This window comes from Kwoniella bestiolae, chromosome 2 (assembly GCF_000512585.2).
Source record: "Kwoniella bestiolae CBS 10118 chromosome 2, complete sequence".
NCBI lineage: Eukaryota > Fungi > Basidiomycota > Tremellomycetes > Tremellales > Cryptococcaceae > Kwoniella > Kwoniella bestiolae.
This window is the reverse complement of record NC_089242.1, coordinates 3,256,846-3,271,431: the sequence shown is the minus strand read 5'-3', so window position 1 is coordinate 3,271,431 and position 14,586 is coordinate 3,256,846. Positions and strand designations below refer to the sequence as shown.

Below are 14,586 nucleotides of genomic sequence, written 5' to 3'. Positions count from 1 at the left end.
ACGATAAAAGAGCCATAGATGAGAGCTTGAGATAGTTTCTTCTCCTTGGCCTCATACTCTTTCATTAAGCTGTTATCACTAGCCATACGACCACCCGTCAACCCTCTGACATCAAAGTACAAGAAACATACCTCACCATGCCGAAACGACCCCCTTCCCCACCGTCTTTCTCACCCCCATTACCCAAAGACCAATACCTCGTCCATCTCCTATCGCCCCAGGGATCGAATAACTGGTTATGCGAGGATCCCAATGCCGTCGAAAGGCTGGTGGAAGTCTCGTCCAAGCTGCGGAGGATAAAGAGTCTGATAATCATGAGGGGTGAGTTGGGTGTTTTGACGAGTATTGATCCATCTTATCTTTGTTCGGGCGAATGCGCATGATGTACATTTGGGAATGGCCATGGCGTGAGGACGAAGCTGATTCTCTACTGACGTCTCATAGGCGACTTCGCAATCATCTCTCTCTTCCCCTCTGGACCAGATAAAGGAGGTAGGCTCGTAGGTGAGATCCTACATATCATGGATAAAGGCGATATCAAAGAATGGAAGAAGGCTGGGGCATGGTGAGTTATCAGTCTCCCTTTGGAAGATCCACCTCGGGTATCATATGGATGGCTGATGATTGATGAACTGTGTTACGCGAGGTAGGCCAGAAGGGTTCGGTGAGAAGCTTGCTTCTGCTTCTGCTCAGGAAATTCAGCAGTCCGATTCTGAGGATGAGGGAGACGAAGATGAGCAGGAAGAGGATGAGGGGCATCAATGAGATCTCCTGTGAAACTTCCGCTCAACAAAGGATTGTATCATCTATACCACGCATCTCAATCGTATACCCGCTCAATATCTACAAAATTACGCGACAATGCATTATATACAAGATAATCCGAAAGTCCACATTAATCCATAATACAAAAGACACCACAAAAAGACATTACAAGCAAATGTGACATGATCATCATCCAGCATTATCCGATCCGGTAGATTCAATCACATTCCCTAAAACACCATTCCATCTTCAAACCCTTCTCATCCATACTACTTCTCCCCACTTCAATCCCGAAATTACCCTTGGGGATAACCCATTTCTGCCTCACGACATCCCATATACTAACGTCGTACTTTGATAATTGGAAGGTCACTGTCTTAGTATCCCCAGGCCAGAGCTGGACTCTGTGGTGTGAAACGAGGTATATCAGCTCAATCATTCACCTCTCGCAGCACAGCGGAATCTCGAAAGTCGAAGAGAAATACGGTATGTTTGATTATCGCTTGCACTTACCTGTTGAAATCCCTTAATACCTTTGGTGGTTCCCCTGCTTCCTCGGGGTAGGAAAGATACAACTGCGGAATATCGCATCCCAGGACATCACCCGTATTCGTAACATCTACCGAGACGGTCCAACGGGGTTTGTGCAATCTATCATCCACGATTAGCTGTCACTGCTCACAGAGTACCTTGCAGCTGAAAAACAACTCACGATTCACGTGCAAAACTACCCAACTTCCCCGTGACATTCCCTCTCGTCGATCCACCTGAACTCGAAAGCGTAGCATTCCGAATATCATCTTTCCCCTTCAGCTCATCCTCCTCCCATCTCACCCCCAGGTTCCTCTCCCACTCACTCCCATCATCCCCGTACCACATGTCCAATCCCCCATACTCGAACGTCGTATAACTCAACCCATACCCAAACTCGTACCTCGGCGTAATGTTCTTAGCGAGGAAATGCCTATAATCGATATTAAGTTGTTCCCTATATTCCACAATGGGATGTTCCACCTCGTCTGTATCTACATAATTGAGTTGCGCAGGGTAGTCTTGCAGGTGTTTCGCAATGGTATATGGTAATCTTCCAGCAGGATTATATTCCCCATACAATATATCAACCAGGGAATGTCCAGATTCCTGGCCTGGTAATCCCGCCCACAAGACTGCAGTGATATTTGGATGATCGATCCAAGCTTCCATATCTATCGGTCCGACCGAATGAACCACCACTATCGTATTGTTATTCACCCCCGCAACAGCCTTGACTAGATCATCGCCACCATGCCACGCTGAGATATTATTCCTATCTCCTATATTCCCTTCTACCGTGATGTACCCCTCGCCCGAATCGGAGTTGATCCCCACTATCACCACCTCCGATCCCAGCGCAGTATCCACTGCGCCTTCCAGGTCGAAATCGTTGAAGAACCAATCGAGAGTACTTCCATCTTTGATAGCTGTTTCAGAGATAGCTTGGAGAGGATCAACGAGGTAAGGGAAATTGCACGATCCCGATCCCCAGCCCATTGCTAGTGTACCCTCGTCGCCTCCTCTGTCGGAATACCCATTGGGTCCTTTGTACGATGGACCAAGGTCTGAGCCGATTAGGGTGATCTTGCGAGGTGTTTTCAGTGGAAGGGTCTTGTTGGTGTTCTTGAGGAGAACCGTAGATGCAGCGCCGATCTGCCGAATCAACCTGAGGAAGAACAATACAAATCAGCATATATCAGCTGAGCCATTCAGGTTTGGCGATCTGACAGACGACTGTGTCTTCTTGGAGGTAGGCTTACTCACTTCGCATGATCACCCCTAACATCGACATGCGAATTATTCCCTTCCGCCCTCGATCTCGCCGCATCAAAGCTCACCTGAGGGTACCCCTCATTCTGCCCAAGCATGAAATACGGAGTCAAGATCCTCAAAACCATATCATCCAGCCTATCCACCGATACACTCCCATTATTCGCCGCCTCCGTCAAATTCCTACCCCAATAAGAAGTCAAAGATTTCTGCTCGATATCACCAGGCATGCTCATATCCAGCCCGTTATTCGCAGAGTACACCCCCGAATGCTGGGCATTCCAATCGGACATGACGTATCCTTGGAAACCGAAATCCTCTTTTAGTATTCCGTTGAGAAGTTCGGGGTTCTCACATGCCCATGTACCGTTTAGGAGGTTGTACGAGCACATCACGGAGGAGACGTCGGCCTGGACGGCTTTGAGGAACGGGTGGGAGTATATTTCGCGCATTGTTCGGTCGGTGAGCTGGGAGGTAGACGTGGTTCGATTTCGTTCTTGTTCGTTCGCTATGAAGTGTTTGACTCTGTGCCATCTATCAGCTGAATTCTCGTGTAGTAAGATATGGGGTGACTGACGTAGCTTGTACGCCTGCATCCTGTAATCCCCTGACACTCATCTCCGTGGCCCATCCCGATAAATAAGGATCGCCTCCAAACCCTTCCCAATTACGTCCAGCGGCAGGTACACGATACATGTTGGTCATGGGTGCGAGCGCTATATGAGCACCTTTCCCCTTGAATTCTTGACCCATTGCGTATCCTCGGGCGTACATGAGGTGCTTGTCGAAGCTGCACGAGGGTCATGGAGTCAGTGTTTTTCAAGGTCATTTGCCCAAGGGGTTAGATAGAATCCCTGCATAGTTCAGAGCGGATCGAGCCACTACGAGATATACTCGTGGTTCTCTCGAAAGAAAGAATATATCGACACGGCAACAGAGTTGCCTACAAGTTGAAATAACCATGATAGTACCCGAGCACTCACGTAGAAGCCACATTAACCCCCGCCTCAAACGCACTATTATAATCCGTCAACCTGATCCCAGTGGGACTATCCATAAGACACAATCCACTAAAATTCTTCGAGGGTATAGGCGCGATATTCCCAAGACATCTACCTTGTTCCCATCCCATCCCCGTTGTAAGAGTGACTTTCTCTTCTATCGTCCAGTTCGCGAGATACGCTTGGGCTTGACGTCGAGCTTTATGCCATTTTGATTTCGATGGGTTATAGTATGATGCATTAAGGGGGTATGCAACGGGAGAGGAGAGGTATGTATGGTTCAGGGGAGGATAAGGTGAGAATGAAGAGTTAGTATAATTTGAAGAAGAGGGTAAGGATGGGATTGAGTTTGTGGTGGTGTTTTGAGCTTTCGATGTGCCGATTTTGATATATGGGAGACCGAAGCCTAGCCAGAGGACGATCATACCGAGTAGAAGCATTATGAGAACGGTCTTGTTGAGTACAGATAATGGATGAGGGAATTTACGCGATGGACGAGTGGGGGTGGGTAGGGTTGGTGATGCTGAGTAGGAAAGATCGAGATGCGGGAGGGGTCGGTATTTGTGTGTTTGTCTGGTCATGATTTTTGGTTAGCTAATCATCAGTTGTCGACGAGAGTGGGTATTGGAAGGAAATGATTCTGTGATACTATGGAGAGAACGGCGATGATATAAAAATGCAGCTAGAGTGAACTCACTATAGGACTTCTGGCTTGAGAGTCATTCGCTCCTTTGATGATCCCTGCACTGCACGGAATTTGAAGTAGCAGACCAAGGATGAAAGGACGAGATGATGTCAGTATCAAAGAACCTTACCTTACTCCTCGAAGATCATCAAGAATAGAAGAAGAGAAAGAAGAAGAGGGGCGTATGATCAGATACTCACCTTATATGAGAGAATGTCCAAACGTCTTCGTGAGTAAGAGTCCACTAATTACATATGATACAATCCAAAGTCGAATCTAAGCTACACTGTGTCGTTTCCCTTCTTCCGATTGCTAATAATAAGTTCTCATTCATCTAATTCGTAAAGAGCCCTTAACAAGTGTTCACAAAGTGATGATATACAGACCATCCGACGAGAACGAGCGAAGCAAGCTAAGAAAACAGAACTAAGAAAGAGAAAAGAAGAGAAGCACGATGGTCATCTCAAGTGGAGGTTAATTCACTCAAAAGCCAAGACAAACAACGGGAGATGAGTGTTTGGTATGACGTTCCTCTTACAGCATCTCAACTGCGTCACATGGTCACCACAGGGATCCGCATGGTACCGCCGGTGTGTTCGTGTACTGGACTACTCTTTGATCATCTCACGCTGGATATGTAAAGTAGATAGATGCCTTGAGGTGCTTAAAGACTATCGCAAGAAGGATGGGCGATCGAAGGATGATCCGGAGCATCCATTTACCCCACTCTGCCCCTACTTTCACCCCACGATCCATTAGGGCGCAAACCCGATCAAAGCTTATCGATTCCCTCATCATACAGTAAGACCAGAAGAAAATCTTAATCTTGGCATGAGGTCAAGAATACTCAACTCATTGTCTCAATGAAGGTATGCATGATCTCTGTCTTCTCTTCTGCCTCTCCCTCTTACCCATCCAAAGGTAATCCACAAATATCACAATCCGACCTACCCCCTTCATTCACGAACGTACAATGTGGACAGACCCTTTCTCCCGTTGCTCCCCCTCCCCCACCTCCTGAGCCCGTCTGTGCAGGTTCAGAGGGTACACCCAATCCAGTCAAATCCGTAGATGATCCAGCGGTATGAGGAGAATCTATACCCATCTCTCCGAATGCTCTTGAGGGAGGTGCAGCTTGGGTAGGGATGTTTGCTATGTACATTCCTCAAAATAAGCTATCGTCGGCAGGAGGAGAACCGAGAGCAAGCTTACCTGACGAAGATGATTCGACTATCGTCAACAAGGTTTGCCATCCACCACTTCCGAATAACTCTTCCAACGCGTTCTTGTCTGAGGAATGAGCATGCATCGTTGCTGCTCTACAGAGGATTTTCTGTTCTGCCTGCATAGATTACGGGATATCAGCGATCATCCTTGCATGTGCTGCAAACCATATTTCAACCTCCCAAAGCAAGAAAATGACATTCCCCCGAGTACTATCATATCGTGACACCACCTCGATCCCAAACTCACCAAAGAAAACAACCCCTGCATACACAAAAACGCCACAAGATGCCAATCGCTCAACCACCCTTTCACCTCCTCTTTGATCCTATCAGGCCATGTACCCGTATCGCTAATCTCGGCGTCTGATTTCTTGATGATTCCCGATAATTGCGAAATCACCAATTCCAGCGACTGATCGTGAAGACCCGGTCTGTTCTCGGTGGGGAAAGAGTTGGATAGGAAGAGGGGCGAGGGGTCAACGGGGAAACCGTGTGTTATCTATTACTAAGAATTAGCTGTCGTTCCTGTCACGAATGCGATCAAGACAAGACAGCTCACATTGACAAATAGGTATTCCACGGGGAAGGTAGGTTTAGCAGGTTGTTTGACCTGTAGTCCATATTCATTCTTATAACTATTCGCAGCGATGTCAGATCAGCTTAGTCTCCAAGGCTCTAAGGTTCCAGCTGACTGACCTATAAAACACCTCTGGAATATACTCCCCTTCACCAGGTTTCCTTACTCTCACTACTCCCGGATCGACACTCGCCTCGACAATACCAGCTTTGACCATCGCCTCTGCATTTTCAGATGCTTGCCAAGCCAGCACTCCGATTCCACCATCTTCATCTCCTGTAAGACAACATGTCACAAACCTAGACGAGAAGTGACCTGTTGGTGACATCTTGGTAGGTAGAGGATGCGAAATTTGGTATGCTGCTGAGAGGAGCATCTCGAGTGAGGATGCAGTATAAGATTGGGCGTGTCGTTTGTATAGTGTCTTGGTGATATCGTCGGGTTGTCTACGACATCATACCTATTCAGCTTTATACTCCAGATGCTGAACCGTGGAGATTGCATGGAAGCAAGCTGAACTTACGGAGTCAGATCCGTATATATCATTCCCACCACGCTCAAACCCCTATCACACCAACCAGCAATCTCCCCAACTCTCTCCTCATCTTCCCAGGGAGTTTCTACTGTCAATCCATCCAGTTCTCCTTCCTGCTTAGGTTCCCACACAGCTTCCACGACAGTCTTCACTCCCATAGGGACCTTCTCGTATTTATCATGTCGTCCAATTAGGAATGCCAACCTCTGGGTTCCTGTGCGTCGCCACGCGGATAAAATACCATCAATGATGGATGGTGAGGCAAATTCAATGTGATCTACCATACGGTACGTCTGAGATTGGAGAGTGACGGCGGAAGGTTGACAGGTCGAACAGATTCCTTGTGGGAACGGGGGGTGCGAACCTGTAGGACAGGGGTTCATCACTGAGAGTGATAATGGGTCTAAAGGTGGGAGGTCAGTGGCGGATGACTGGGAAGGTGGTCGGGAGGATAAGAGTTGTCGAAGGTAGGCATGGAAGGAGAGGTGTTTGATCTGCTGGGAAGCTTGGTATTTTGCGTCGTATGGCTGTCATATCGATCGAGTATCAGCTGTCACATAAACGATCAAGAGTCGATGATAGATGATCCTTGGAGCGATTGACCCACCTCCAGAGGCATACAATAATCGCACATCCCCTTCTCACCGTGTCTACAGAAATCTGGATCTCTCTTCCGTTCAATCTTGCCCTTCTGACTCTTCCAGTAAAGATCTATATCAGGTTCCACCACGTGTGACAGATCAGTCAGGGGGATGGTATTGGGTAAAGGTGGTTCAGTATGCGTATGGGGGTGTGATGGGTCAGGTTGACTTGGATGAGGGTGAGAAGAGGAGGCTTGGGTGGTTGGGTGGGAGGAGGGGTCCGCTGAGATTGGTTTATAAGATAGGAAAAGGAGGTCCCCGTGGCTAGAACGCAGGCAGAGACATAGACAGATCAGCTACGAGCCTTCCAATGAAGGGTTCTAATGAGATATCTAACACACCTAAAACCCATATCACCCACTGTCCTGCCCACCAAAGCAGAGAAGGGTACGCTCTCCCCACTCGATCCAGGCTGATTACTAAGTTTCAGAGTAGACGGATCAGGTTGCTCGTCCGATTTCGGTATCGTGTCCAACATCATCTGAGCGAATTGCTCGCCCGGTGTGGACGTCTCCACATTGATACGGGCTGTACCTGCCGGTGAACGTATACGGAGCAACTAGAGCATATAATAAGCAAGGCGGCAAAAGGCGATGTGGGAGGTGGACTTACCATCGTGGTGAGAGTTTGACAGGTTCAAGAAGCGACGGTGGCGATGAGATGATATCGGTTGCTACCCTGCCTTGTTATCTGTCGGTGATGATCTCTGATGATATGTGGAAGAGCTTTAGCTGAATGTGAGGCGAGGGGAGGAAGAGAAGAAGGTTGAAGAATAGTTTTAGTAGTAGATTGACACAAACGTCAGCGACATTTGTATTCGATGGTACGTCACAGTATCACTTCTACTTCCCCACGGTCGTATTGTATCATACGTTATACCTCTACGACGCGTCTCAATTTGTTGCTTCTAAGCAATGTTCCCGGTTCAACTCAATGAACTGTTATGTTGATTTCGCATACTTCTTGCTTTTCTCTCCTTATATTCAATCGAGTGTGCCTCGACTGATCCTTGACCCACTGGCGTTGAGCCTGAGTAAAGAAGAGCAAGACCAAGCGAATGAAGCTTGAAGACACCACCACCATGAACAAACCCCTGGTAGACCAATACATGCATCATGGGAGACGAGCGATGGAGGAGAAAGATTGGGAAGGTGCAATGCAGCAGTTTGACAAGGTGGGTTGACTAGCGCATCATGTGAATTGTAAGGTCGTTCAATAGAGAGGGTCAGCTATACATCATATCAATAACATAATGCGCTATGAGCTGATACCTCTCACTCATCATTATAGGCAATCAGTCTGAATAATAAACGGAACTATACTTTACTAGACCTAAAAGTCAAAGCAATGACTGAAATTCCAGAATGGCACGATTCGGCCTATAAGACTACTGAGATGATGATCGCAGATGCACCTGACGATTACAGAGTGAGCATCTTGATCCTTTCCCTTATCTAAGTCGAAGGGATATATGTTGATTGTACAAAACAGGGCTACTATCGCCAAGCAAGACTTCTCCACAAAATAGGACGCCTAGACGCTGCCCTCCGCATAATGACCAAAGCTATCAAGGCGGGTCCCTTCAAAACCCAAGACGAGAGAATATACAAATCATTACAGCGCTATCGATCCGACCTGATCTTCGCACAACACGAGAACGAGCAGCGTCGAGCAGCCCAAAGTGCCGAGGAAAGACGAAAGATCGAATTGGGCAGAGCGATGGCTAAGAAAGTGAAAATGAATTTCATCAACATGTTATCTCCCGATGTTATCATCAACATCGCCGAGGCTGGATCATCAAACAGTGGTATGGGATTCATCATCAGGATGGCCGGAGTATGTAGGACATGGAGGAACATTCTCTTGAACACTGGTAGTTTGTGGAGTACCTTGACATTGGGTAAGAAGAGGGTCATAGAGAGGGTTAGGTACATTCTGGAAAGAAGTAAGAACAAGGTCAAGGAGATTATCATTAGAGATGATTTCGATATTTCAAGATTAACCGATATTTCTCAGCTACTCAAACCGCACTTGAAAGATGTGAAACGATTGACGATCAATGGGGATGTAAGCAGATTTAGTCGGTTCTGGCAAGGTGAATTCAAGAGTTTGGAATACCTGAAGATCAAATCTACCTCGTTTGAAGTGTCCGATCTGGTTTATAGGCTACTGTCCTGTGACTGCTCGAGTCTGAAAGAGTTGGATATTGAAGGAGGGAGGTACGAACATATCTATAATTACTCCTACGACCTCACTCTTCAAGCTCAAGCTACGCAGAACGGTATTCCTGTACCTCAACATAGGAGAAATGGGGATGAGGAGCATGATCCCCCATTCTGGACGGAACATTCCCTTACCCACTTATCCGGTATATACACCCTCCGACTCAAGAACTGCACCATCTACGCAGCATGGACGGACCACACGGAGCTAATCTGCCATTTTCCTTCTTTGGAGACATTCGAAATGATCAATATCACTTGGGATTCCACCTATCTCCTGACAGATACCGATTCAAGGGCATTTAAATGGAATCAGACTCGTTCGTCCCGAGGATTAGACATATCATTGGACGACTTGAAAACAGTCAGTATAACCGGATCAACAAGGAATCTGGGGCTATACGATATCCATGCGCCCAACTTGAAACACCTAGATCTATGGTCTGTCCACCCCATCGGATCGACCTCGATCGCCCCGCTGATTGATACTCCGGGTTTGAAAGATGCTTTGGGAAGTCTCGAATCCCTGGATATAGGAAGATGTACAATCGACCTGAACGATTTACTGGACCTACTTCCCAGGATGCCTCGACTGAAGTTTTTGAATGTATCGTATTGTCCGCTTGATAATAGGTTCCTAGAAGCGCTGGAGAGGAGAGGCAAGGAGGAGGATTCGGTACCGAATTTGATGGGGTTGTCAATTTCTGGAAATACCGAGATTACCTCTGGGCCATTACGGAGGTTCATACTTTCCCGTACGCCCCAGGGAATCAGGTCAGCGAGGAATAAGGAAGTGGTCAAGAAGGGTAGTGCATTTAGACCTACTCCTGCAAAGTCATCGCCCTTCGGCCCATCGAGACCTTATACGCAGAGTCAATCGAGTCAGAAATCGTTCGTACCGGACTCACATCCCTCTACACCATCAAGCAGTAACGTCATCCAAGCTCAAGAGGCAAAAGAGAAACACACTCCATTACCAAGTATCCAGTGGCTATGTATAGATAACTGTGATCGGATCGAGCGGGAGTTTATAGATCATATCAAGACGAAAGTGAAATACATCTCAAATTCTTATAGCACTAATATGGTCGAATCGCGTATAAGGGGTAAAGGGAGGTATAGTTGGGGGTTGGAATGGGATATCGAATGTGGAGATGGGGAGGGGGGATGTCATTTGAGGAAAGTTGCTGGTGAGCTGGGTTCTGTTTTCATCGTTCCCCTCTTTTCCTCTCCGGAATGTCGTTGGTTCCCTTCCCCCATCTGAAGAAAGCTGGATTGGAAATGACAGTCCATATGTAAAGGTGTGTCAGCTAAAATGTTCGCGGAATAGGCTCGAAAGACGGGTATTATATACATCATACGTGCAAGAAGGCTATCCCCGCAACACCGACAGGAGAAGGAGGGTGGTCTCAATTATCACAAGCTCAGCCGTCTGGCACAGGATCGTTGGGAAGTATGATTTCTTCGGGTAGTTTTGCGGGGTTCTGATCTTCTGATTTCACCTCTGTGAGTTCCTGTGTGCACAAATGGATGTATGGAGCTTCGCGGACTTAGCTTACATTCTGATGTATATAGGTTGTATATACACTACTTCATCATACCTTTGTTGTTGTCTAGTCGCCACGATGTATGACCTGTGCTCTGTCCATCCACACGCATACACAGTGGAAAGATCATTAATATCGGCCGAAAGAAGGATCGGGGACGTGGAAGATCCTTTGACGGTTTGATCCTTGCGATGATCATGATCGCTCCTTTCTTACTTACTTACTTGATTGATCGATATCATCCTTGAAAACGCCAATACCACGTACTAGTTGAGCTAACGCTGAGCATTTATAAGGCAAATTACTAAGTAGAATTTTGATCAATCCGAAATAGCAAGAAATACATAAACCACCAAGATCCGTCAAATCTGTCTCTTTCAACTGTAGCAGCGGATCTCTAAAGTAACGAACACGAACAACGATGCAAGCTCCCCACGGCGGTGGATATGGCGGAGGCGACGGGATAACTGGACCTCTCAATCCGTTCGTGGTCACCCCTCCACCTCCTGATGTGAGTGCATCGACCGTATCAGAGCATCAGTTCCCAAAATGACGATTGGAGAGATCTTAACCTGTTGATTGAATTCGTGGCGCAGGATAAGGACGATGAGATTCCGGGGTATGTTAAGAGGTTTGGAGCTTATGTGAGTTTGAGGAGTGTCCCTCGTTTCTTGATATGAGCTGATATATGTGGGAGTGTAGCATACTTTGTGGGTTGATTTTATCGACTGAGATCACAGCACTGGACTTGACTGATCTTGATTCTTTCGAACGCAGAACCGAAGGTGTATTGTGAGTCTGATATGGGTCAATCACCAACATCCATACTCGTACTGACATGATCCGATCCATAGCCTCCCAGCAGGAACGCTCTTGCCTAAAGGAGCGTCATTCGCTATGCAATCCACAGTAGACTTCGGCTTACATTTCCCAGTAAGTCATCTTCTACCATGTAACTTTTTCCTTATAGAAAACTGCAACAGCAACCTTATCATTATACCCCTCCTATGACCACTCCGAGATACCCAACAGACTAATGTTCTGGTCTTTTCGCAGACAGGCACCAAAGTTCCTGGAGGGTTTCTATTACCTGTATCTGTGGTTAAGAAGGGGCCTGCCAAGAAGGACCTCCCGGCTGAGGAGAATCCTGTTTGTGTGGTGCAATGAGGTACCTTGTCGCCTCTACTTTGGGTGTGATGTATCCTCGTATGCATAGCATCTAGTATCAACCACAGGATGTCCTTTGGATAATGCCCAGTACGAAGAAGAAAGGAAGATTCTTATTTACGTAATATGACGCGAGTGGACCGCATAGTGACGCGATACTAGTTGTGATACTAGATCGATGCATTGACAGTCGATAGATAGTTGATTGAATCAGTTTCTTGACCTTTCTCTCTTTGTTCTGTATCTGCACATCATCCCTGTCGATAAGAGATCACAACAAAATCAGGATACTAAGCTTCTCTCTTGCACACTACAGATCGCACCACATCAGAGAGGTCCAGCTTGTTCGCCTCGCCAACGCTCAAAACACAATAATCAGCTGCGACCAAACCGTCACCCACCTCGCTTTGTCCCCTTCACGCCCAATCACCCCACCCGCACCATGTCACAACCGGCCCCCTCAACTTCCAAACCCATCCCATCGCTCGCCTCCCCAACTCCCTCCGCGAGTTCCTCATCATTCGGTACACCCAAATCATCCATATCCCGTAAAAAACCCCTCGGCCTCGACATCTCCAAATCCATCCTCAAACCCACCAGAGCCGCCCCCGGTCTACCTACCAACGGGGATGGCGTCACTCCAAGAGATGCGAACGGAGGCGGGGGAGGGAGTAGTATAATAAACGAGGCTGAGAGGCTGAGGGAGGAAATCGCACATCTGCAATTATCTTCCAAATCCACTTCATCGAATAATAGCTTGTCACTACCCGATTCACCGATAAATAACTCTTCGTCCCATCATAGCGACTCTTCGACCAATACCAACCTCACTACCGGCTCGAGGAAGAAGGGCGATAAGGAGAAGAAGAGGAGTAAACACAAGGATAAGGATGGGGAGGATCTGGTGAAAGATGAGGATCTTGAGATTATCACTGATCTGGGGGCGGGTAATGGGGGGACCGTTACTAAGGTTTGGAATAAGAAGAGGAACTGCGTCATGGCTAGGAAGGTGGGTTCATTCAATAATTTACCAGTCATCAGTCGAAATCGTAACCATGGAATGTCGTACTGATGTGGGTATGCGAATACAGCTCATTCTTGTCGATGCCAAGCCCAGCGTACGAAAACAGATCCTACGAGAACTGCAAATTATGAATGACTGCAATTCACCTTATATCGTGGGGTACTACGGGTGTTTCCCCGTCGACGTGCATGTGGGGATCGTATTAGAACTGATGGATGCTGGGTGGGTCGTCTCTCATGATTATACTATGCGCCTTGCTTACAATCCATACTCTGGCAGATCCCTCAACGACATCTACAGACATATCGGTCCGATCCCCATCGAAGTGGTCGGCAAAGTAGCTGAAGCGGTGTTACACGGCTTGATGTATCTGTACGATGTCCATCGAATCATTCATAGAGGTATGTCCGGTACATCCTTTGTTTACTGTGATCCGTGTGTCCTACACACACAAGCAACCAGACACACAGACCAACACTGATTCCGATTTTCTCGGGTGGAACCATAGATATCAAACCGTCCAATATCCTTGCGAACACCAATGGTGAAATCAAGATTTGCGATTTTGGCGTGTCAGGAGAATTGATCAATAGTATTGCGAATACGTTTGTGGGGACGAGTACCTATATGAGTGTGAGTGGGACTACACAGCGTAAACTTCCTCTGAAAAGTATCGTATCATCTAGACGCAGGATGACCATAGCTGATACTTTTGATCATGTTCCCAGCCCGAGCGTATCCAAGGTGCACCATACACAATCAAATCCGACGTCTGGTCCCTTGGTATCTCGCTTATCGAATTAGCACTAGGTAGATTCCCATTCACCGATTCCCAAGGCAACGAAGAGGAAGAAGAGGAAGAATCAGATCACGAAGAGTTTGACGAAGATGCTACATTGCCATTATCGACCCAACGACCTAAACTCCCTGTCCCCTCTTCTTCCGACAACAAGAAAGAGAAGAGGAAATCCAAGGGTGTCAGTCTGGCCGGTGGGGGACATACCATGTCTATCCTTGATTTGCTGCAACATATAGTCAACGAGCCTGCTCCAAAACTCGTTTCGAAGAGACGCACATACCCTGTCGAAGCGACAACGTTCGTGCAGGATTGTCTGTACAAGGATCCGAATGATAGGAAATCGCCTCAGGAGCTGCTGGTGAGTTGGGTCTTATGGAATATATCAGCTAGGAGTGCGGTATGATCAACGCTGATCACTGTTATTCAATGTTGCATAGGCTTCCGACTGGATCAGTAAATCGAAGGTCACTCAGGATGACCTCAAAACATGGGCCTTATCCACCATCCAGAAGGATTGATCCTATCTACATACCGCTGATTTCTCTCTTAGTTCGAAGTTGTGTATATCCTTTTCTCTGTTCCCAATCACGTATA

At 47.1% G+C, this 14,586-nt stretch overlaps 6 protein-coding genes across 6 annotated transcripts; 4 read left to right on the top strand and 2 right to left on the bottom strand.

Moving 5' to 3' along the window:
* Nucleotides 1-137: 137 nt before the first annotated feature.
* Nucleotides 138-765, top strand: I302_104371 (uncharacterized protein; the record flags this gene model as incomplete). The annotated part of the gene is made up of 3 exons (XM_019189735.1): nt 138-321; nt 445-565; nt 651-765. 3 exons carry the CDS (start codon nt 138-140, stop codon nt 763-765), a joined length of 420 nt encoding a protein of 139 aa, XP_019049297.1.
* Nucleotides 766-982: 217 nt separating this feature from the next.
* I302_104370 (uncharacterized protein) lies at nt 983-4,009 on the bottom strand (the record flags this gene model as incomplete). Its single annotated transcript, XM_065869854.1, has 6 exons — nt 983-1,169; nt 1,279-1,416; nt 1,478-2,464; nt 2,563-3,093; nt 3,146-3,358; nt 3,552-4,009. 6 exons carry the CDS (start codon nt 4,007-4,009, stop codon nt 983-985), a joined length of 2,514 nt encoding a protein of 837 aa, XP_065725926.1.
* Nucleotides 4,010-5,161: 1,152 nt separating this feature from the next.
* On the bottom strand, nt 5,162-7,848 carry I302_104369 (nuclear protein localization protein 4; the record flags this gene model as incomplete). Its single annotated transcript, XM_019189733.1, has 9 exons — nt 5,162-5,406; nt 5,467-5,596; nt 5,728-5,979; nt 6,040-6,115; nt 6,177-6,503; nt 6,581-7,119; nt 7,200-7,497; nt 7,575-7,792; nt 7,846-7,848. 9 exons carry the CDS (start codon nt 7,846-7,848, stop codon nt 5,162-5,164), a joined length of 2,088 nt encoding a protein of 695 aa, XP_019049295.1.
* Nucleotides 7,849-8,314: 466 nt separating this feature from the next.
* I302_104368 (uncharacterized protein) lies at nt 8,315-10,943 on the top strand (the record flags this gene model as incomplete). Its single annotated transcript, XM_019189732.1, has 4 exons — nt 8,315-8,407; nt 8,524-8,661; nt 8,725-10,645; nt 10,786-10,943. 4 exons carry the CDS (start codon nt 8,315-8,317, stop codon nt 10,941-10,943), a joined length of 2,310 nt encoding a protein of 769 aa, XP_019049294.1.
* Nucleotides 10,944-11,423: 480 nt separating this feature from the next.
* I302_104367 (uncharacterized protein) lies at nt 11,424-12,169 on the top strand (the record flags this gene model as incomplete). The annotated part of the gene is made up of 6 exons (XM_019189731.1): nt 11,424-11,513; nt 11,599-11,646; nt 11,705-11,712; nt 11,780-11,794; nt 11,857-11,935; nt 12,059-12,169. The coding sequence occupies 6 exons, from the start codon at nt 11,424-11,426 to the stop codon at nt 12,167-12,169; spliced, it is 351 nt and encodes a 116-aa protein (XP_019049293.1).
* Nucleotides 12,170-12,611: 442 nt separating this feature from the next.
* I302_104366 (uncharacterized protein) lies at nt 12,612-14,510 on the top strand (the record flags this gene model as incomplete). The annotated part of the gene is made up of 6 exons (XM_019189730.1): nt 12,612-13,178; nt 13,261-13,415; nt 13,473-13,594; nt 13,702-13,826; nt 13,922-14,350; nt 14,430-14,510. 6 exons carry the CDS (start codon nt 12,612-12,614, stop codon nt 14,508-14,510), a joined length of 1,479 nt encoding a protein of 492 aa, XP_019049292.1.
* Nucleotides 14,511-14,586: the final 76 nt, after the last annotated feature.